Genomic DNA, 23,955 nt, shown 5'->3' on the forward strand with positions numbered 1-23,955 from the left:
AGTAAAGGAGAGAGTGTATGTGTGTTATCAGTGAAACAGTAGCAGTTGAGAAGGTAGATAAGGCTTTTGAAATCAAAACAGATAACGTTTTGCGTGTTTTCCTGGAATTCCAGAGTGTTATTTTGGTCTGATCATGGTTTTCCCCCTTTTTTTTTTTTTTTTTTTTTTTTTTTTTCTTTTCAGCTTGAATCCCTTTTACAGTTATGGCTCACATTAAGCCTGAATTCCAGCTCCTCTGGAAGTAAAGATACTGGCGCTGATATTTTCCTTTATAATGCTAACCGAATACCTGTCATTTCCTTGAACCAAGGTAAAATACATTAAACATGGGAAGTTAATTTTTAGGAACTGTAAGATAAGATTTTTTTAAGTAGTCAATTTTTACAGTAAATATTCTTGATAAGATCAGTGTTAGGTTAATTTCTGTGTTCTTATTAAAGAACCCTTGGGCTCATTATCTTCTTAACATGAAAAATGTGTAGCTAGTTGTAACTGAGAGATGATTCATTGAATTTGCATAATCTCTTCAGAAATTAAAGTGTAAAATTTGTGGGGTTTAACTTCATCATTACACTGAGGAGAGATTTTTAAAATACACTTCTTAGTCTAAGGTGAACTGTGCACCTGTATGTGCTTCCCTGACTATTATCAAACAGGTTAGAGGGGGTGGGAAACCCTATTACTTTCTGGTATCAAACTACCATGGTAGTACAAAGACATGTAGAATTTGTTTTTTTCTATAATATGTTATACCGTATAGTTTAGAAAATCTGTGGTATCCTCTGGTTATAGTTCAAAACATTAATGCCTGCTATAATGAACCTGTTACATTGACTTCTGTGAGAGCATTTTGGATCCAGTTTCTTTGCTTCATTTGCTCTGAGATGTCAAGGTGTGGGTACTGTAGGAAGTTCTGTGGGACAGTGTCCGTGAGGTGTTCGTGAGGCTTCTTTTCCTAACTTCTTGGAACAGTAGTTGATGAAACAAAGTAAATACAACAGCAGTAACAATAATAATAAACGTAGCATCTTACAGTAAAAATAAGAGATTTATAGTAATACCCTGAAGATTAAAGCTTGAAAAACATGTTTTTCTTGACAGCTTCAGTAACTAGCTTCCTGTCAGTTCTGGCATGGTATCCTAATACCTTACTCCGAACATGGTGCCTTGTGCTTCATAGCCTAACTCTCATGACAAATATGCAGCTTAATGGTAAGTTTTGTCCTGCTCTCTTCCCTTCTCTCTCCTCCTCACCCTTGGAGTGTAGGGCAGATTCTTTTTGGGAACTGTCCTATGCTAGGATTTTGAGTAACCACTGTCTAGGGCAGGTCAGTTCATGGTCAGAAAATCTTATTTCATTATGCCATTACTTGCTGATAAAGTACTTTCTGAACTTCTGTGCTTCAGAAATTCATACCTGAGGAGTGCAAGATATTTTTCAGGGATTAACTCAGTACCCTTGCCATTTCTTTTCAGAATGGCCTTAATTGGTTACATGATCCAGGGACAAATTTTACAAGGATGGTGTTTAAAATCAGTATTTGATGGGTGACATCTAGATTCATTTAATGTCATGTAAAGGAAAGTGGGTAGAAGCAAATCTACAATGATAATGATACGTGGCTAGAAAAACTTCTCAGAGCTACAGTTGCTCTCAAGGAAACAGCTGTCATCTGTCAAATTGTTCTCACAGTGCATTTACTCATCTGTTCCTTGAGCAAGAACTAATCATGTTCTCCTCACATGCCCTTTGCTTATGTTATTGTTATCACTGGAAATACTGTTTGAGAGCAGTGTTTTGAACATAAACACTACCTGACAGAGCAGATGATGTAGATGCATCCTGAAAACTGAGTTAGTATGCCAAACAAAACCTGTTAGGCTACATAACATAAATATAATGTAGTAAAAAAAGGGGGAGACTTTATTTTGTAGTGATATTTTTAGCTGTTAAATATAAAATATGAAAATAACATAGGAAGTTTTGTCCATATATTTTAAAATTAATTTGGATACTTGGTACTTTTGGACAAGCTCAAGTGACATCTAGTTCAAAACTGAAGTCGTACACAAAGTTCGAATGATGCAGTTACATTGAAACGATGACAAGTTACAGGAAACTATAAAAACCAGAACAAGCAAATTCAGATTAACTTCTCATTTTGATTAGTTGTCAGCTGCAGCTGAATGTATTTTTAGTGGTAGTGATTTGTCTTAAATTTCAAAATAGCTTACAAGGAACTTAAAATTAAAAAAAAACCTAGAACACAAAAGGTATTAACGTAACAGGTCTGAGTATACATGCAAGAGCTAGAGCTTGCCATGTTCTTAGTGACCTGAGTGTCATTTTCATTTTTAACTTGTATCTTGATATACTCAGGAACACCCGCCAAAACCAAAAAACCCTCCCCAACAACAACCTACATACCTTACTTCCTTAGAGGGAACATCAGTGTATTATATGTTTTACTTCAATAAATGCTCAGGGGTAGAGATTCAGCAGGGGAAAATAAATTGATAAGTTCATTCAGACTGGTGTTTCCAAGGCACAGCCTGCAATTGGAAGGCTGCTTTGTTCTGAAATGTTTGGGTTTTCTTTTCAAGAACCTGTGAAATTGTGTGCTTGCTTTCTAAAGACTTGTCCCTCACCCAAACAACACTTAACCTCTCCAACTTTTCCAATATCAAATGTAAACTAGAGCAGGCTTATTGTCTATAATACAGCAGAACTGGAATGCTGTGGGATGCTTTCTTGCTTGTATTCAACCCCAGCTATTGCCGTGCCATCAGTCATAGTTATATAGTCTTGTTCCACCACAAATGTTGACAAATCAATGCAAAATGGTTTGTATTGTTTTACAAGATATACTTTCAGCATTAGTTTTCTGCATTTATCTAAAGTAAGAAATCTGTTTATAGTTTGAGAATAAAATGGTATTTGTTAAGGGAAAACTTACTTTGAATTATCTTCTCATTCCATCTTATAAGGATTTCTCCTATAGCAAGTGTCTTTCAAATGCTATTTTTATTTCATTTCTCTGAAAGCTTTTCAACTGAGATGGAAGCAATCAGGGTTTAATTCTGGTTTTGACAGAGATGTTTCACTCCTAGTAGGGATCATTAGTTTAACGCCCCGTAGTTTAAGGAAAGTATTGTGAATGATGAAGATTCTGATAAACAGAGTGACTAGTAAGTAGTTCATGATTTGGTTCTTTCAACAGCTTCCCTAATTAAGAATCTTATCTTGGGATGTGAAGGGATGTGAAGGGATGCCAGCCAAGCTCTCATACCAGAGCATCATTTCCTCTTGATTTAATCTTTTATATATGATGAGATAGTCTGAAAGAGATTACATCTTCAGCAGTAACCTGTAACTTCATTAAGAGAAGTGTGATATTATAAGAATATGTATTTTTATTCAGTAGGTAGTTATGCTTTTTTTCAAGTTGTGTTTTGAATTGATTCAGTGTTCCACTATTGAATGAGTAAGACTTCACATTTAATAAGGCTCATTTGTTTGATCATTGAAGGGTGTATTTTAATTCTAATTCTGGTTCTCAGAGTTCTTATCTCTTAAGCTCCCTACAGTTTTTAGTCAATGATAGTAAGTCTCTGAATGTGCCAAGGACAAAAGTATCTTGATTGTTTACAGGTTAATAGAACAAATAGTGTCTGTCTGGCAAACTAACGGATGCATTTAAGCCTTATTAAAGTGTTTGACTAGCAAAGACAAACAGATCAAAATGTATATATTGCTTCTACAAAAGGAAGCTCTACTTTCAGGAGTACTGCCTTAGCAAGCCTAGAACACTGTTGGAACAGTTTTGGGGGTTTATATCTGTACTTCATGGAAAACTCTACACTCAAAATTGTAAATCTGATAAGTGGTAGCTGATCTTGCTGAAAATATTTACACATCATGAAATAAGTACAAGGGATAGGCAGTATAAATGTTTGATTTACACTGAATACTGAGGATTACAGATTTAATTTTTATGTCTTTATTTTTAAGCTGGTCCAAGCAGTGCCATTGGAGCTCAGGAAAGTACTGCCCAATTGTTGGTGTCAGACCCAAACCTCATTCATGTGTTAGTGAAATTTCTTTCTGGCACTAATCCTCATGGAACAAATCAACACAGTCCACAGGTAACTACCAATTAAAATAAGAGAAAAAACTTCTTCGTAATAGGATTTCGGTACACTTGACATGAATATGTGTTACTCATAATGTAGTATGTCATTGGCTTGTTTCTTTTCTTTGGTTATAGTCTTGGTTGGCTCTGAGCAACCACAGGCAAGTTCGTGTTGGTGATACACTCTGCGTAGTGATCATATGTTTTTACAACTACCTGGAGACTTCACACAGGGAGAGAATGCCATGTGATATGTCAGTGAATGTGTTCCCTGTTAGGATTCCTTAGTTGCATGCATGAAAAAAGTAAGAGAGTTCAGTTAGTTTCCTGAAATCTTACTAGGTTGTGATTAAAATGGCAATGAAGATGAAGTTTACGTATCTAATAATTCCAGAATTTAAAATTATGCTTTTATTTTCTGCCTGTTACTGTTTCTGCCCAGGTTACCTTAATTGTATGCAACATTAGACAGGAATCTCTGAAACAATTAGTTTAGAAGACAGAAAACACCTGGTATTTCCAATATTTTCCAGAAATTTTTCCAGAAATCACAGTCTTTTCCAGAACTTAAGCATCGTTCTATTCCTTTAATTTAAAGCACTTATATGTAAATGCATGGTTTGTGAAAAAGCGTTTAGATCAGCACAAAAATGTATTGTGTGTGAAGCATAGTTTGCATTGCTGAACAGAAAATCTCAAGCTGCAAAACGAGTCTTAGGCAAAGAATTGAATTATTTGCTTTTTACTCATGGTTACTAATAGAAAAACACATAATATAAATTGATACAGAATAGTTCTCCTGTGAAAACCCTGTAAAATTTTTCAGAAAGTAAGTTAAGCTACATAATACTTCTCTGTTCTTAGAAAATGTTCTTGTGAGATACTACTTAATATTCTTGAAGACATTTCAGTTTCTTATAAAACTTACTAAAATGCCTTTCCCACTAGGTTGGGCCAACAGCGACGCAAGCTATGCAAGAATTTCTTACTCGATTACAAGTGCACCTTTCTTCAACTTGCCCTCAGATGTTCAGTGAATTTCTATTGAAATTAATACATATACTTTCAACAGAAAGGTAAATCTTAACTTTTTTTTTTCTTTTCATGGCGTGTTTGTCTTTAAATCTGTGTGAGTATTAATCACAACTAAGTTGTCTATGACCCTCCTTGTCATCCCGTCAAGTTACATATGGGTGGAGATCTTAGATGTTGCTGCAGCACTACCAGCAGGATCTGGGCTCCTTCTGGCATGTGGAAGGGTGCGACTGGAATCCATACACAACCATCCTTGTGTGAGGGGCAGTGAATAAAAGCACTGAACAGTTGTTTGGACTGATTTTATGATTTGATAGAGACCTACAATACAGGCCTTGTTAAAGTAATCCCTAAATAGGGGCACTGTTGATTAGTGTACGTATTCCAAAAAGAGTATTCTGAGACCCTTGAATTAATGAACGATTCTAGGAATTACACGTAGATTGTGAAAATCATACGGATAGCTTTTATAACGTGGTAGGATGAAATACGAGATCGTGTACTTCTGTTCATGCAAAATGCATATTTATTGTTTTGTCTTTCGTTTCTCTTCTCACCGAACAGTGGAAAACACCCTTTGCCCCACTCTTCTGGGGCCTACTGATGACCAGTCTTCCCACTAGTATAGATAAGAAGTGCCATTAGCTGGGGGAAATAAGAGCTTATGGCTTGCCTTTTATAAGAAAAAGCTCTGCTTTCTCAAGGCTAGGTCGATGGGCACAACACTACTGTGTAGACAGTAGTACACTAAAAATCTGGCAATTGTTTGGTCCGAAGTACATGAGGAATTATCATTTATTTCTAGTACTGATGTTCTGGTCATCCCCAGACAAAAGCTTTATATAATTAGGGATGAGCTTCCTCAGTTTCTGGCTTCCCAGTAGGTGGCGCTTTTGTGTTATCCTTTAATCATGGAGAAAACAGTTTCGGCCTTCTAGAAGAGATTTTACTTTAGTAACTTAAATTGGATAAGTGGTGTTTACCAGGTTACACTGATACTCACTTATACAAGAAATGTCATAATACAATAAAATCACTAATTCAAAGTGAATCTTCAAATGCTTCTCTTCATGCCATAGTCTATTTGAAATAAGCTAAATGAGAGCACTGAAAGGATAGTTTGTGAAATGTATTAGATTTTTTTTTTTTTTTGAGACAAATCAAAGGTGACCTGAAATGTCATAAAATGGAAGCAAAGCACCAGAAAAGGGTTTATTTCTGAAACCTCAGGTAATTGCTGAAGTATAGCATGTCTGATCAAAGCATAAGATTGATTGTGAAGAAAAGCGGTATTTTAGTGTTAGAACTAATTAAATGCCAAATATTTTCTTCAGGGCTGTTTGTATAAAATGTTTTCTTCTGTATTTACTTTTAAAAGTTATAGTAAGATTAATCAATGTCAAAAGATAAAGAGAAATATATCAAAAATCAGTAACTAACACTTCAAGAATTAGCACCAGTTTTATCTTAAATATACTGATTTGAAAGGTTCCTTTTGTAGTCCACCAGTATATGTGTAAAAGCAATTGGGAAAATAAACTTCTCCCTAAAACAGGGTTCCTTCAGACAATCAACCTACAAGCACCAACCTGTGATAGTTTGAGTACCTTCTCATGGTCGTCTTATGTATATTTATTATTTAGATAGCTAAAACCTGACCATTCTTCTTTCTGCCTCATGGGAGAAAAAACCAACAAAACCTATGGAATGAAAAAACCCATCATGATTTCCTGTTAGAAAACTAATAATCCTAATGGTATTAAAGTACTGGATTACTTCTTCCCATGAAGTTTCCCTGCAAACGTATGAAACTTTGCACCCACACTGAACGGGACTGTGTTCCAGGCCTGTACCTGCAAAGTTAACTGAATTATTAAAAAAAATAAAAAAGATGGATCCTAGACTTTTTCAAATGAAACTGTAATCCTCAGTGGTATCAGGAAAGCGATAACATGAGCAGGTTCTACAGTAATGACCAGCACATTAATTAAAAACTTATGAATGCTTGACTTGTGAAAGATCGGATTGTGCTTCAACATGCATTTCTGAAAATGGCTGGAGTTTTATCTATTGAAACTCTGGTGTGCTTTTTGAGTCTTAAAAATCAGGAAAAGAAAAAAATAAACCTAAAACCCAAACCAAACCCCAAACCAAAAGAAACAAACCACTTAAACTTGTTAATATTGAATGATGAAATTTTTTATTTTCTTTCTTTCAGGGGTGCTTTCCAGACAGGCCAGGGACCCTTAGATGCGCAAGTGAAACTCCTGGAATTTACCCTGGAACAGAATTTTGAAGTTGTATCAGTTAGCACTATTTCTGCAGTAATTGAGTCTATAACCTTCCTTGTGCATCATTACATTACATGTTCAGACAAAGTGATGTCTCGCAGCGGCTCAGACAGCTCTGTGGGTGCTCGAGCGTGTTTTGGAGGACTTTTTGCCAATATTATTCGTCCAGGTGATGCCAAAGCAGTTTGTGGAGAGATGACAAGGGATCAACTGATGTTTGATTTGTTAAAACTAGTCAACATTTTAGTTCAACTGCCACTTTCCAGTAACCGAGAATATAGTGCCCGTGTTCCAGTAGCAAGCAGTACTACAGACAGTGTGTCTGATGAAGAAAAAGTTTCAGGAGGCAAAGATGGCAATGGAAGCAACCCTAATACTCAAGGATCAACTGCGTATGTGGCAGACTTGGTGTTAGCCAACCAACAAATTATGAGCCAGATTTTGTCTGCACTTGGCCAGTGTAACAGCAGTGCTATGGCAATGATTATTGGTAGGTATTTGTAAATAAAACAGAAGATCTTTGGGGGTGATGAAATACTTAAAACTTCTACAAACTCAGAAATTGGGTGTAGACATGAGAGAATGTATCACAGAAACGACAGGAAGAGAGAGACTGATAAATGAAAGAAAAACGTTATATGAGGTGGGAGACAGTAGTTAAAACTAGGGGTGGGAGACAGTAATTAAAACCAAACAAGAATGCATTTGGCATTTGAATTTGCTGAATCTAAGAATGGTCAGTGTTAAAAGGACCTCGAAATCTGGAGATTGTCAAGTCCAACCTTCCTGTACAAAGCACGATCAGCTCAGAGCCTGCCTTGGAGAGCAAGTTGCTCAGTACCTTGTCCAGTCGGGTTTCTAATTCCTCAAGGATGGAAGCTCCACAACTGCTCTGGGCAGCCTGTTAACAATGTTCAGCCATTCTTAAAGTAGAAAATCCTTTTTCTTATGCTTAAATGGAATTCCTGTATTTCAGTCTATGCCCTTCGCATGCCTTTATGCACAAATTCGTCTTCAGTTAGTAGTATAGACATATTACCTCAGTTCAAGTATTGTGTTTCATTTTTTTTAGTTGTTTAAAAGACAATTTACAGTTGTGGCTCTTGCATAGAATACCTAAACTTTTTTATTCCTCTTTTGTACCAGAAATTGCATTACCATTGTGTTTTGGGAGTTCCAGTCTTATTTTTGGGTTGGATCTTCCTGCTATGAACAAGTGAGGAAACTGATGATACTTTGAACAGCAAAGTTGCTGTTTGTCAGACATGTACCAAAGGTGCATTTTCTCAGAGAGACTATCTTGATGTGACTTGCTTGTGAGCGGTGGTGTTAGCAGAGAGTTTATTTGCACAAATGAAATCACTAGGTGAAATACTGTGAATGTTTCTGTGTGCGCAAAACTGGAAAAAACATTTAGCACAAGGGTAGGCAAAGAGCCTGCACTCCATTTCGGGCATAAGACTTGTAAAACTTGGTTCTCTTTATAGTGATTCTCTTGTCTCAAAGTATCTCTGGCCCTTTTTGCACTTCATCTCTTTTAAGCAGATGTGAAACTGTTAACCAATGCTGTTACCAGAAAACAGTAAACTTTTTGCATGAGAGCATGTGAATGTTAGACCAGTGGTTCATTTTGGCATAAAAGCAATTGAGAAAAAAGTCTCCAGTAGTGAAATTAAACAGCAGGCAGGATTTGACAAGTCTGGATTGCACTGTTGGAACCTTCCTGAAATTAATTCTAGAACTTCTCCTCCTTTACTCTGCGTAGTTGGCGTCGTGTTGCAAATAGACTATGAACACAAAAAGTAGTTTGTTCTGGGAATGGTGGTTTGTTCTGAGTATGAGCTTCTTTGGAGTGAAATTCAGGTATTTTCCTCTTAAACTTTGATGTCTTTCCAACCACTGATTTCTGTGCAGCAGTTGTTTTGCGTTTTTAAAAAATTTGGAAAGATAGTGTTGTTTCAAAATGTTTTCATTGAATTCAGGGTACTGGGCCAGCTGATCCCTTCAGTGGATCGTTCCTCCACTGGCCTTTTAATGTAGGTTATTGAAACGAATTTGTATGTGTATTTTGAGAAGATGTAACACAGTTATTTGTGGTTTTAGTTCCTTCATGAAAAACTGTATGAAGCTCTCTCCAGACAATTTCTATGAACAACCATTTCTCCAAGACTGCAGCCAAGGTTATATATGGTACAAAAATCAGTTGTCAGCATACGGTAGTAAACATGTAATACCTAGCGCAGCATGCTAGCTACCCAGGGAAGATAAAGAAGGTGATGTCTGCAGATGTGTACTGATAAGTAGTGGCTTTGGTGTCAAAATTAAGGCTAATAATGTTAATTTACTACACCTGGCAAGCCACCTGGTCAGGAACCAGAAAGGCCTTGAGTCACTCATCACATGAAGTTAAAACATTTGTTCGATTTTCTTTATGACCATTTCGTCTATTTATTTCATTAGGTTTTTATGCTTTCTTATTGGCAGACAATGAAAATCATAGAAGTAACAGTATTCCCCTCTTTGCCTACCAGCTTCTCACCTCTAAGTCTTCACAGCAAACCCACATTACTTGTTTTAAGCTTCATCATTGATTCCATTTAACTATCCTAGGCTATGCAGAGGCTGACTCTTAAGGCTTTTTTTTTGTCTGTCTCCATGCATCCAGTGCTTATCAATATTTTCTTTCTTGACAGCTTTAAGGTGGTTAAAGTACTAAAGCTGTCAATGCTCTTGCCAAAATGTTTCTCCAAGGCATGTTCCAAAGATGACTTGAACACATCTTTTATTATCATTTCTTAGTGTAACTCCAATTTCTCTAAATGGAACAGCATTATTCCATAGATTCCTCCCACTCAAATCTAAAACCACTTTAAAAGCTTTTCCAGATTGATGTCGTATGCTTTGTAAGGCAGCTGTATTTATGAAGGTAATCTCTTCCTTGGGAAGACTGTTCTTTTGCTTTCCATCCTCAATTTCAGCAATGTGTAATCAATATTTCTGAATATTGATATTCACTTAAATCCTTGTGAATAAATCCTGAGCTTTACCGCTGAGAAGGAGAATTTTGAGAGAGGTATTTCTGATAGAAATACGCATGTTAAACGTTTGGGGGGGGGCTTGGCTGCACAAGTGCACTTCTATTATATGAAAAAAAAAATCTTAAATCTTTTTAGTTGCTTCTGGCTAGGAGTTATTCCAATCCTTGTGGTTCTTATTCTGTTTATTTCACTAAACACCCTCATTCTTATGGTCTTACCTAAAATTGGATTTAAATTCCTGCCTTCTGGGATCGAGTTACCTACTTACACTGTAAAGAAGGTAGCACATATCTGGGAGCACTAATAGTAGGTTGTTTTTTTTTTTTGATCCTGAAAACTGATTCAGTTTGTAGTTTGTAAAATCCATGTGGACATCTAACTGAAAAGAAATTTAAATATCCTCGAGTTCTCTTATGTGCTGTAATGGTTTGTTAGATCTCAGTTTCTGACCTTCAAAGTGTTTCTGTTCTCATTAAGGTGCAAGTGGCTTACATCTCACTAAACATGAAAACTTTCATGGTGGCTTAGATGCAATATCAGTTGGAGATGGGTTGTTCACTATCCTGACAACGCTTAGTAAAAAAGCAACAACAGTGCAAGTGATGCTTCAACCGATTCTTACCTACATGGCCTGTGGGTACATGGGAAGACAGGTAAGTTCCTTTAGGTCTACTGTGCTTCAGAGGAATTACAGATTATTTGCTGGTGTCATTTATAATAAGCTCACAAACCTGAACTAGAGCTGTGTAAAAAATGTTAACGTTTTTCCAACCTCACTTAGTTTTGTCTGATATTAGGAAGCCTCTCTCCATTGCCCATGGTAGAGGGAGTGAGAGAGTTTCTGTAAGGACATTTTGACATTTCTGTAAGTATTCTGGTTGAAAGCTTGAATATGGATTGAATATTTTAGTATGTGCACGTAGGAAATAACATTTATTGTGTTCATATGAGTAGGTATTTTAAATGCTCAATATTATTATTACCCTCAGCTGCTTGTCCTGGTAGTTTGATCTTTTTCTTACCTCAAAGACTGCTGCTACATGAGGAGTGAACCATGTGGAACATGATATTGCTATTTTGTAGCAGAGAGGTCAGCTGTGCTGGCGTTTCCTCTCTGGGATATTTGTCCTACTAAAAAGGGAGGCTAAGAGCAGTCATGTATTTCTGTCATATTAATTCTTTATGGAACCAGGTATTGCTTAACTGTTTTTCTTCTAGGGTTCTCTCGCCACTTGTCAGTTATCTGAGCCACTGCTCTGGTTCATTTTACGGGTGTTGGATACAAGTGAGGCACTGAAGGCTTTCCATGATATGGGTAAGAATGGCTTTTCTTTAGCTGCATCAAGTAAAAGGGTTATTGTAGATTTATTTTATTTTTCACCTTTAGAAGGAATAAAGATAAGTGTCTGGAGGAGCAAATTAACTGAATAGTCCTTTGCTTGCTTAGAGTCTATTTCATGCTTCTTAACAGTGTTGTTTCCTCTCCCTCTGCCCATGTTATACACAGGTGGTGTTCAGCTTATTTGCAACAACATGGTAACGAGCACAAGAGCTATTGTTAACACAGCAAGAAGTATGGTTTCGACTATTATGAAATTTCTTGATTCTGGTCCCACCAAAGCAACAGATAGCAGTTTGAAAGCTAGAGTGCTAGCTTCTGAGCCTGATAATGCAGAAGGAATTCACAATTTTGCACCTTTAGGTAAGTGATATTTCTTTCTCTTCCGTTAACGTTCAGTGGTCATTTGAATCTTTGTCAAGTTCTTAAAATTATTGTGATAGTGTGAAATGTTGCGATACTATTAAATCTTCTAAACAGGGAGCTTGCTGGTATTTCAGGAAGATGTTGGGCGAGGAGGTTAGTGCCTCCTCCACTTGTAATAAGACCTCTTGTGGTTAGGGGAAAGAAGGAAAGGGAGTGATCAGTATCTGATGTAGTCATGCAACAAGGTGGGCCCCTTCCTCCTTCCCTAAGTCAGGGAATACCCAGTTCCACCCCACCATCTGCTATAGATACATTAACACTCACTGACTTACCTTAAGGCACATCGGGTTTGATGTAGCTGCTGCAGAAGCATAGCAGACTTGGATGAAACAGAATGAGCCTAACCTGGGTCAGAGCAGAAGAAGCTGGAGTGTAGGGCTGATATTGCTGCAGCTGCTCCCACACCTGCACCTAATTGCTCCAATGTTGCCTACATGAGCATTTGTTAGAATTGCAGAGCTGTTTTGGTAACAATACAATGGCTGTCAATTCACTAAAATGCGTGTATTTTAAGATGTAGATGTACTCTAATATCTTACAAAGGTTCCTTTTCACTACTAGTGTCTTAATGTTTTCTGTTGCTGCCCAGTAGCCTAGCATAGCCCATGAATGTATTCATACAGCTTGTCTCACTGTTAAGGGGGAAGAAAGAAAGGATTATTTTTAAATTTTCTGGAAAAATTGTTGGATAAGAGAGAAATCAATTCAGTCCTGTCATTCAAATTTAAGGGTGTCAAAAATAATGAAATTAAAAAAAAAAATAATTATTTGGCTCTTTCGAATTCCTAAAAGATAAAATTAAGAATCCTGCAAATGTTGGGTCTTGATTACTTTTAGTAGAAAATATCCTGTGTTTATATGGTGGTGGGTTCTTGCATGCCTTATCTCCTGGCAGTTCTTGATGATCTCCTATGAGCGCATGTATCTTAATTCTTCACTTTCAGTCAGGAGTATGCTTTTGAAATTAACCTTCTGGTTGTCCTCACTTAATACATTCTGGTTTTCATCATGGAGTGCTGCCTGAGACAGAATTCAATTCACTTGGGATGAGAGCCTACCAAAATGTGGCCGGGAGTTCACCTCCAGCTGCTACGAGGCATTCAGTCATGGTACCAGGCTAGAGCTACTTTAACATAAACCCCCAAGTACCTATAGCTTGAACAGCACAAATCTGGTCTTCTTGTGCTGTACTATTTGCTAAAGAAGGCATACATTTCCTAAAGAAGATCTTCCTACTTCGTTCTTAACTCGTGCTAAGATTAGAAAAATAAGCAGCTGCTGCTGTGATCAGTTGTGGTTTTGTTTTTTGGGTTTTGGGTTTTTTTTGCTTCTGGTGTTTTTTGGGTGTTGGTTTTTTTTTTGGGGGGGTTGGTTTTTTGGGGGTTTTTTTTTGTTTGTTTTTGTGGTTTTTTGGGGTTGTTTTGTTTTTTTGTTTGAGATTTATTTTTTTTTTTTTTTTTTTTTTTTTAGAAAAATGTTTTTGTGTGAAACAAACCTGTTTAAACAAAAAGGTCTGTAGACTTTGGTTAAAAAATTGCTGATGTTATCACTGTAATTTTTAAATCTTTAAAGCCTCTTCATTATGCTAACTGAACGAGCTGAGTTCAAGTTCTAAGCATGCTGTTCAACCTGTGTCATCTTGGTTGGTTTTTGTAATGAACTCTTGATAGAAAGTTTAGGATTTTGGTAGCAAGTGTCCCCTAGCAAATTTTCAAGCTTGCTCGTAATGTAAATATGTAAACTGCCTATTTAAACCAGTGTAAAAGAAAAATATCTCAGCAGTTGTTGTTATTACACATGGGATGTTATTAATAAACCAAAACAGGTGAGATAAAGTTTAAAAAAAAAAAAGTGTTTTCTACAGTTCAGGTTGTAAATTTATCTGGGTTTTATTAATAACCAATGTTGATGGTGCTGTTTCTGAAGGTTCAATCACCTCAAGCAGTCCCACTGCCCAGCCTGCCGAAGTGCTGTTACAGGCTACTCCTCCCCACAGACGAGCTCGGTCTGCTGCGTGGTCATACATATTCTTACCTGAGGAAGCTTGGTGTGACCTCACCATTCACCTTCCTGCAGCTGTGCTGCTCAAAGAGATCCACATCCAGCCTCACCTGGCCTCTCTGGCAAGTAAGTACACCTACTGACATTGATGCTGGTTTAACAATCAGAAGGGTAGGGTTTAGAAATGGTACAAAGAGTAGAACCAGAGGAACTAAAACTGGTAGGTTGTTTGAAGAATGCCTATAAAATAGATTGAAAACCTTGCTAATTCTGCTTTCCTTGAGAATGGAAGGCCCTGCCCCTGCTTAGTTTCTTCTAGCTTCATTAGCATTAAGTGTGCCTGGTCAAACTCCTTGAAACTTTGCCTAGTGAGAGTAGGGGTAGTGAGAATACTGGTCAGGAGTCTTCAGGCAAAATGGTTTTGTATGGTAGTTGGAATAAAGTGTAAGATATTTAAATCTTATTGTTGTAGCCCTGTAAGGAAAATGTGGCATTTACACTGACACGACTTTTCTTTGTCTTAAGTCTTTAAAATAAACTGTATACCGCATGTATCAAAATGCTTTTGCATTGTAACATACACCATCCCACAGGTCAAATACTACAGCTGCAGTTCTGTAGTAGCGTTTGACCAAGACCATTTCAGTCATCTTTGTCTGTGTCTTAAACAGGGATACATGTTTAACACTTAACATTCAAACCAGTACACATTTTTAAATAGTATTAAACCTTCTTCTCTTCCTTTGTAGCTTGCCCTTCATCAGTATCTGTTGAAATAAGCGCAGATGGTGTCAATATGTTACCTTTGTCAACTCCTGTTATCACAAGCGGTCTCACCTATATAAAAATCCAGCTAGTAAAAGCTGAAGTAGCCTCAGCTGTCTGCCTTCGCCTCCATCGTCCCCGGGATGCCAGCACGCTAGGCCTCTCTCAGATCAAACTGTTAGGCCTCACGGCATTTGGAAACACCTCATCTGCAACTGTCAATAATCCATTCCTTCCCTCTGAGGATCAGGTCTCTAAAACAAGGTAAGTTTCTAGTATCAATGGAGAGAGGCATGTTTGTGCCAGTTATGGTTTGGCGTTTTTTTTTATGGTGTTTTCTGCTCTGAGTCTGATCTTTCAGAAGCAAACTGTGTTCATGAGTACCTGTTTTTGTAGTTGAATTTTAACATTTACAGAATCTATTTCAAATATCTTAGAAAACTTGCCCTTTTTGTTGTTTGTTTGGTTTTGTTTCGGTTTTTGTTTTTTGGTTTTCTTGTGGTTTTTTTTTTTTTTTTTTTTAACAAAAGGCAAGTATAAGCAGTGCTCACTTTTTTTGGTAGCGTGCTTATCTGCATATGTAAAAGGGGATGTTTCATCTCTGCAGTGGTGAAAGAATACAAAGCACAGGAAAGCATTTAGAGTTGCATTCTTTGTTTTTAATGGGTAGGCAGTTGTCAGAAAAACTGAAGTAGCAACATATTTCTTAACCCTATTGAAGTCAAGGGAGTTACATAAGTATTGGAGCAGGAATAGAAATAGGACAATGGGATGTTTTGTGGAAGTCATATCTAATATTGCTGTTTGCAAACATTTGAGAAATAGGAACTGAATGTCATTAGGGTTCTGGCATATCAGCAAGATTTCTTTTCAAAAGCTTTTATTTGGTTAGGTGGCATCTGGAGTTTACTACTCATTTTTAAAATAAAAATAAATAGACCCTTAAGGATTCAAAAAAAAGGTTATCTTAAAGTCACACAAAAATAATCAGTATCTAAGGAAAGCAGATGAGTGTATGTTCTTCATGTCTTCATATGCTTTATTGTGTCTTTCAGCTTAGTTTTATAGGTACCTCAATAAAGCAGTGGTAGTAATATGATAGATATATTCAGTAAACTTTGATATAATTCTGTTTTAGACATAACGGAAAACTTGCTCTTTCCTAAAATGATAAACATGTAGGAGTAAATTATTCCTAAAATAAATTGTAAACTTCATTTAAGATCTGTATGCAACTTAACCTTTTTTTGAACTGCAGGAGACAAGGTTAGCTGTGAAAACAAGTTAACCTGTTAATTTAGAACGTGTCAGTGAAATAATGCCATTTGTTTCACATACAGCTTAGATTGTCATCTTGTTCACAATGCTAGTTTAAACAGCATTATGGTGTTTTTATAAATAACGTAGTTAATGTGTTTTCAAATTGATTCAATTACAATAGGTTTGTTTACTTTATAAGATTTATTATTAGAGGGAGTGCTGAATGATATTGTTAAAGAATGAGAGACACGGGGAAAATGCAGTGACTAACATTTTTAATTTCTGCTCCTTTTCTCTGTGCTTTTTAAATCTGGTTCAGTAAGGTTTAATTTACTGTAATTTATTGTCGATGTGTGTGACCCTAAAAGTTTGTGCTGTCAGGGAAGCTGTGCAGGTGTATAACTTTAATGCCAACCACTGTTGCAATATCTTGTCTTTAAGAAGGAATAAATGCAATTGTGCCCAAATGAGGCAGTGTGTTCTTTAATGTTTCACACTTACACTTTGGCCATTTCCTTTTAATATGTGAATCAAAAAATCTTGAGAAACTTCAGTAATAAAACTTGCAGGCTCTTCATTGTTCCTATCCAAAATCCTTCCTTTCTTACAACCTTAAACCAATGATTACAACAGCCATTACTGATGTATATTACGTTGTGGTCTTAAATTCAGTCATTTTAATTTGTTTTTCTCGGATGATGTCTGGTCATGTCACAGCAGTTTTTTGCAGTACTTGTCCTAGAATCTAATATAGGTAGTTATAGATGAAAAATAATAAGGAAATTCTACATTAGCTCATTTTTATGTTTTTCTTTTCAGTATTGGGTGGTTAAGATTATTACACCACTGCCTCACTCACATAAGTGATTTAGAAGGAATGATGGCTAGTGCTGCAGCACCCACAGCTAATCTGTTGCAGACATGTGCTGCTTTACTAATGTCACCTTACTGTGGTATGCATTCTCCAAACATTGAGGCTGTGCTTGTAAAAATTGGGCTTCAGTCCACCAGAATAGGCCTAAAATTGATCGACATTCTTCTAAGAAACTGCTCAGCTTCAGGGAGTGATCCCGCAGGTGAGTACAATGTTTTTCTTTTCAGTTGTTGCTTAAAAACATTGCTTGTATAAATGTACAAATATTTGCCTGTTGCTTTCTGATTCTGAATTTGGGTTGCCAGAACTTGCCATTGTGCATTGTCATGCTTCTGAGTATCACAATCATTGTATGTGGGTAGTTCTATAACAGTAAAACATTGCAACCAGGTTTGTTTTGATTTCTGTATGGACTAGATACTTAAGTGAATGTTTTGAAGACACAAGATTAGGACATGCAATATATTGTGTGTCTTACTGTAGATACTATGTCTAGATCTTTCAAAACAAAGAGCATCCATGAGTACTGTTAAGGAAAACAAATGCAGCAATATTTGGGCAGTAATAGTTTGGAGGGCAGTAGAAATTCCGAATAGCACTAAGCACTAAAAATATTTACAGCTGGACGTACACCCATGTCCCACAGTGAAATTGTGCAGTAGCTCTTCTGTTAATGAGCTGGGGCTTTTATATTTATGATTTCACATGACTTTGCTTTCAAATGAAAGAAAACTAAACTAATATTTTTTCCTGTTTTGAGGTTGCTGATACTAACGGAAAACACTTTTCAAAATGGCTTCCATGACTTATTTTGCTGTGAGTTAATGCGTCAGTGTAGTCTGGTGCCTTTTGCTGGAATGCAATTAGATAAGAAGTAGCTTCCTACAGGGCAGGAGATGAACACAGGGAGAAGATTAATAGGAAATAATATGAGAAAATCTTCAGCCTTAGTCCCATTGATGGAAATGGGAGTTAACTTCCATTTTGAAATAAATGTTTGCTTTTGTGAATCACAAGGTCTGACAGCTCTATTGGAATTAATCATGTCTTTTTGGAATATTTGTAAGAAAATCCTACTAATTAAACCTTTAAGTCCTGTATCTGCTGAATGTTGCAGCAGTTTTTCCTTTCATAGTAAGGCTGAACATTGCATTGAACACACGAAATGCAGAGTTTCAAGGTAGTGGTGTGTATGAGAATTGCATCCTTACGTTAATAGCAATACTCAATTCAATGTTAATATTGTAATTCTATAATAATTTCACTAGTACTTTTAAAAATATACATATGTAAGTACTTCTATTATTTCCCCTCCTCCCTCCTTTTTTTTTTTCTTAATGCTGCAAGATCTGAATAGCCCTTTACTGTTTGGAAGATTAAATGGTCTCTCTTCTGACTCCACAATAGACATTCTTTATCAGCTTGGAACAACTCAAGATCCTGGAACAAAAGATAGGTAATGTTATTTGGATAATTGTCATGTGGAAGTGTATACAAAATAATCTGCTACATACTGGCTTGATATGACTGCAGAAAGACTTTTTCAAATGTGATTGTTATGAGATAGTGTGAATGTGCAAAAATCTAAAGAAGCTTTCCCTCCTATCTCTTTGCATCTTTTGCAGAGAATGCTGTCCCTCTTTTTTTTTCTCTTATTAATGTGATAAAACTTTTGTGGCTCAACTGACTTTGCTCTCTAAGACTGAGAACTCAGATACCTGCTATGTTTTCTTTCTCTGTAGAAAGAAAGCTTACATTTGGCTGTCCAAGATAAGTGGTTTTAATTAATTTTTTTCCTGTTAGTGATCTAAGTCTTGAAAAAAAGAGTTTGAGCTCATTTTTGAACTTTGCTTCAAAGGAAGAGATAAATGTGTAAATCGGATTACAAAAAGACAGCAAGCTGGTTTGTTTCTGAGTGTTTCTTTGACCCTTTATAATGTGCTACATCATCTTGCCTTCCAGAATTCAAGCATTGCTGAAATGGGTCAGTGATTCTGCGAGAGTTGCAGCTATGAAAAAAAGTGGCCGGGTCAGCTACATCTGTCCAAATAGCTCAACAAAAGAGTATGGTCTTTTGATGCCATCTCCTTCCCATTTGCATTGTGTAGCAGCAATTTTGTGGCACAGTTATGAATTGCTTGTTGAATATGATTTACCAGCGTTGCTGGACAGAGAGCTCTTTGAGTAAGTAAAGCAAAGTTTTGCACTACATACTTTTTATAACTGAATTATTTTGTTCAATGAAATGATGCAACTTGAAGTGCACTCACTGTAAAACAGTAGTGAAAATTGTTGTCCCAGAAGCTAATTGATAGAGTGAATACTTAACAATACCTGAACAGGTAGTTTTGTAGTTCTAAGCACAAAACTGCACTTGACATACTCCAGATATAATTGTGTTTAAAATCAAAAATCCGAAACAAAACAGCAAATCCATGTATATACTTGCACATATGTGAAAGGTAAACTGTTACAAGTTTTTGTTTGTGGGTGGTTAAATGTGTAATTCAGGGCTGTTCTTGTTGAAATTGAGAGTTTGCAGTAATTTTCACAGTACCTCTAACTCATGATCTTCATTAGTATCCTATGATAACTCATGATATCCAATATCTATTAACTGATAGCTAAAAGCTAGGGAAGTGGGGGGATTGATTTTTTTGGAGTTTCCACTTTTTTTCTGGCCAGTCTGATTTGAAAGAAACAGCACAAACTCTTGAGTGAATCTTGAACTGTGAATTTTCTGGATGTTGCTGGATTCTAAGGAAAAGTTCACCCTAAACACCAAATGTATACTTTTAGTGACTCCAGATTGAAAATAGGTGAGCGAACATTCCTACTTTATGTTGCTTGACCACTTCTTCTGTTTAAACAAAGCAACAGAAGAGAAGCCACATAGCTTTGTTTCATGTGTATTATAAAAAATGTAACTGGTAAATTCCTGTATCTAGTGAAGTACCTTTCATTTGTACCATTAATACATTTCCAGTTAATGAAAGGAGCTTTGCTAGCACATAATTTTTTTTTGTTGCCCTTAAGAAACATTCATATTTTTCTACTACCTCACTGTCTCATTTAGGCACAGTCAAACATTCAAATACTGGGAAACGTAGAAGTTATAGTTGTTGGTATAAGCATGTGGAGTTCTTACCTATATGCAACATGATGGTCTTTAGATCCGTGACTACAGGCTAGACCTTTTCCAAAGACACTTCAGTGATACTGGAATAGAAATAATTGCTAATTCAAAACAAGCTTGTTCATTTTGAGAATCAATTTAAGGATTTTCAAATTGCAGGTCAGTTAGTGCCTTGAGCAATACATTTTAACAAAGACACATTTTCCAGATACATGTAAGTTTTAACACTTGAAAAGGAAGAACTCTAATAAAAATAGACTTTCTAAAATGGATAGTCCATTTACATTTATAGTAATATAAAAGTGGGTTTCACAATTGAATTCCTGACTTTGGAGGAGAGTACGTTGTTTTCATCACAGAACAAAATGAAGGGATGCTAATAAAACTGGTGTACCTAGTTTGAGTATGCATGTTGCCATACGGCCCTGTTCCTCTACCTCCTGCCAAATAAACCTATAATTCATATCAGCCAGCATCTGGAGCAAATTATAAAATACATTTTTAATAAATACAGAAGAATTGTTGTCAGACTTCTCTGGGTAAATAATTCTTCTAATAAAAATCACTTCTTGTGTGTATTTTTCATCCTCTTTGATGTTTTAACTGTTGAAACATTTTCATTGATTCTAGCTATAACTCCTAATTTCTCCTTCATGTGATATTTCACTTCTTTCTTGGATATATTTTCCCATCATCCCCATTTTCCATTTCGATATTTCTGCTTTGGCCAAGGGATACTAATTTATTCCTTAGTTAGTTTTTTAATATCTAGTTGGAAAAGTATCTTATTTTTCGTAGAGCATGAACTTACCCAGAAAAATTTTGGTGGAAGGATTGTGCGAATATGTAGTTGGAGAAGAATTTAGGTGTACCTTTATTATATGTGGACTTTGGGAAATTCTGACTATTTTCCCAAAGTTATGGGTCATTTGGTCACTGAGGTGACTTTTCAATGTTTTATCTTGGAAAGGTTTTTGTGTTGGGTTTTTTTTTTTTATCAGCCATTCTCTAGACTGATGATAAAGCTAACTTTTGGTGAGACCCATGTTCTGTTCTGGACTCTTACAGTCCCTCAGACTAAGCACAGACTAACACTTCTATCCAGAAGAGGGAAAAAAATTCCTCGTCTTCAAATGGGAATGTGATACATGACGATACAACCAAACTTACTTGAAAACCTAACACTGAAGTGGCACAAAGTGTGCATTCACCTCTGTATGTAAAGGTTAAGTTAATGTAACTTCTGTATGGTGTTAGGTGCTGTGAGTGCAGGCCAGAAAACTTGCCTTTTTTTTTTAAATACTTCACCTTTCTGAAAAATTCTGTATGAAGAAATTACCATTTTACTACTGTACAAATACCACTTCTGAAATTTAAGCTGAATAATGGGAGCTAAATTAGCTTTTGCATTCACATGCCTTGGATTAGCATTCAAGCAGATAATATTTGAATGACAGTGAGTTCAAAGGTAAGGGGGGATCTTAGCATCTCTGAGGTACCTCTGTTGTTAACTTGTATCCTGAGTGCAGGTTGAGTAAGGATAGCAAGGGTAACATCATTCAACCAACAAGATTGTTGGTCCTTTCATTTTTTTGTAACTTCTTTAGGTAGAACTCTAATAAAGCAAATTCTAAAAATTTTTGGAAACATGTTAAAATACTCTTAGTTCTTACGGAATTAAGAGACCTGTATTTAAATGAGTGTGTGTGCACACGTGTGTGAGCCTGGTAGCTGCAGTGTGGAGAGTTGAAAGCACAAAGAGGTTGCAGTTGGCTCAAAACTGCATAAGTTATGTGACAAAAGACTGAAAATCAAAAAGACTGATTTCAAAAGTCTGTCAAAAAGACTGAAATCCTTTCATGTGCAGCATGCCAGAAAAGTTAGCTTATATCTATTTTAAATGGTGTATGATGAAAGAACTTTAAACATAGAGTTCAGGAATGCCTTTTGGGTACTGAATGTCTTGCTGATACTGTGATCCAAAAGAGGCTTTCAAGCTCAGCACAGTGTGTTTTATGACAACTTCTATGATAGTTAATCATAAATGTGGAAAGATGTTTTATGAACCAATGAAAAGAGAACATGAGCAGCAAACCATGTATTGACATGATTTTCTGTCTTCTGCAGGTCACTGTTTAACTGGTCCATGTCTCTTCCCTGCAACATGGTTTTGAAGAAAGCTGTTGATAGTTTGCTTTGCTCAATGTGCCACATCCACCCAAATTATTTTTCCTTACTCATGGGATGGATGGGTATCACTCCTCCTCCCATGCAGTGTCAACACAGACTGTCCATGACTGATGACAGCAAAAAGCAGGACCTTAGTTCATCTTTAACAGATGACTCTAAAAATGCACAAGCCCCTCTTGCACTAACAGAGTCTCATCTGGCTACTCTTGCTGCCTCATCGCAGTCTCCTGAAGCTATCAAGCAATTATTGGACTCAGGTTTGCCTTCACTGCTTGTAAGAAGTCTTGCTAGTTTTTGCTTTAACCATACTTCTAGCTCTGACTGCACTGCACAATCATTGGATACTACCCAAGACAGGCTCAGGAGGCATCATGTTCCACAGCACTTTAATAAAATGCCTATCACGGCAGACCTGGTTGCTCCTGTTCTCAGGTTTTTGACAGAAGTTGGCAACAGCCACATGATGAAGGATTGGTTGGGTGGCTCTGAAGTCAATCCATTGTGGACAGCACTTTTATTTCTGTTGTGCCATTCTGGTGCTACTTCTGGAGGACACAGTGTGACAGCACAACAGACCAGTACAAGATCTAGCTTACTTTCTTCAACGGTAACAGCAGGGCTGACCACTCAGCAGCGGACAGCAATTGAAAATGCAACAGTTGCTTTCTTCTTACAGTGCATCTCTTGCCATCCTAATAACCAGAGACTTATGGCACAGGTAAGGGGTGAGGAGGTAAAAAAGTTTTAGTTTCTTTATTAGTAACTACAGCCAACTTTCAAAACTTACTTTTTTTAGCTTTCTTTTACAGTCAGTGACAGCTTACAAAAACAGTTTTGTATTAGAATTGATAGCTTGCTGCTCTGACTTTGAAAAATGTAAAAATGTTTTGACATGGCCATACAGTTCTATGTGTAGATTTGTATTCCTCTTGGTTTAGAGGAATAAACTTTAGACCAGAATCCAAAATACTGTATTTAATTGGATAGTTCTAAACCCTTCTGGAATGGAATTTGAAAATCAAATGTCATACGCATCTTTTAAATTAGCAACTTAAAAAGACTTCCTGGTAAATTTGCATGTGCAACCATATAGCCTGTGCAATCTGTGACCAGGGAGATAGAGACTATTGCAGAATAAGGCTTTGCATTTGGCATTCCAGTGTAAGTTCAGCTATTTTCCTTGTATTTGTTAACCTTGCAGACTTAGTTGAATAAAAGTATAATTTAAAAAAAAAAGATTTTTCAACACTTAAGAATGATGATTCCCCTGGGAACAGGTAGACTTCAGTAAAAAGTGAGTACTGTTCTCTGTGCTAGTAATACCGCATTATGCAGTGGAAAACTTTTGCTTCAGGAATTTGAAAGCTATTTTTCTAAATACTTAATCTTCACGGTTTTGTCTTCATGAGTAGTCTGTGTATTTACAATTACTTTGATGCTGTAGTCAGTGTTTTGAACTTTTTTATT

At 36.5% G+C, this 23,955-nt stretch overlaps 1 protein-coding gene across 13 annotated transcripts in view; it reads left to right on the forward strand.

The window, feature by feature from the left end:
* Positions 1-23,955, forward strand: part of BIRC6 (baculoviral IAP repeat containing 6) — a 177,128-nt gene that overhangs the window by 76,237 nt on the left and 76,936 nt on the right. For 12 of the 13 annotated variants that reach the window (XM_030499970.1, XM_030499962.1, XM_030499960.1 and 9 more), the window contains 14 exons: positions 184-310; positions 1,102-1,212; positions 4,013-4,146; positions 5,082-5,209; positions 7,387-7,949; positions 10,975-11,150; positions 11,716-11,812; positions 12,005-12,199; positions 14,189-14,389; positions 15,013-15,292; positions 17,108-17,364; positions 18,510-18,618; positions 19,125-19,346; positions 22,426-23,206. In XM_030499970.1, the coding sequence (XP_030355830.1) occupies positions 184-310; positions 1,102-1,212; positions 4,013-4,146; positions 5,082-5,209; positions 7,387-7,949; positions 10,975-11,150; positions 11,716-11,812; positions 12,005-12,199; positions 14,189-14,389; positions 15,013-15,292; positions 17,108-17,364; positions 18,510-18,618; positions 19,125-19,346; positions 22,426-23,206 (3,381 nt within the window). The remainder of the gene's footprint in view (positions 1-183; positions 311-1,101; positions 1,213-4,012; positions 4,147-5,081; positions 5,210-7,386; positions 7,950-10,974; positions 11,151-11,715; positions 11,813-12,004; positions 12,200-14,188; positions 14,390-15,012; positions 15,293-17,107; positions 17,365-18,509; positions 18,619-19,124; positions 19,347-22,425; positions 23,207-23,955) is intronic. The other variant, XM_030499967.1, reaches the window with a different exon arrangement.

The sequence above is a fragment of the Strigops habroptila genome, chromosome 10 (genome assembly GCF_004027225.2).
Source record: "Strigops habroptila isolate Jane chromosome 10, bStrHab1.2.pri, whole genome shotgun sequence".
Taxonomy (NCBI): Eukaryota; Metazoa; Chordata; class Aves; order Psittaciformes; family Psittacidae; genus Strigops; species Strigops habroptila.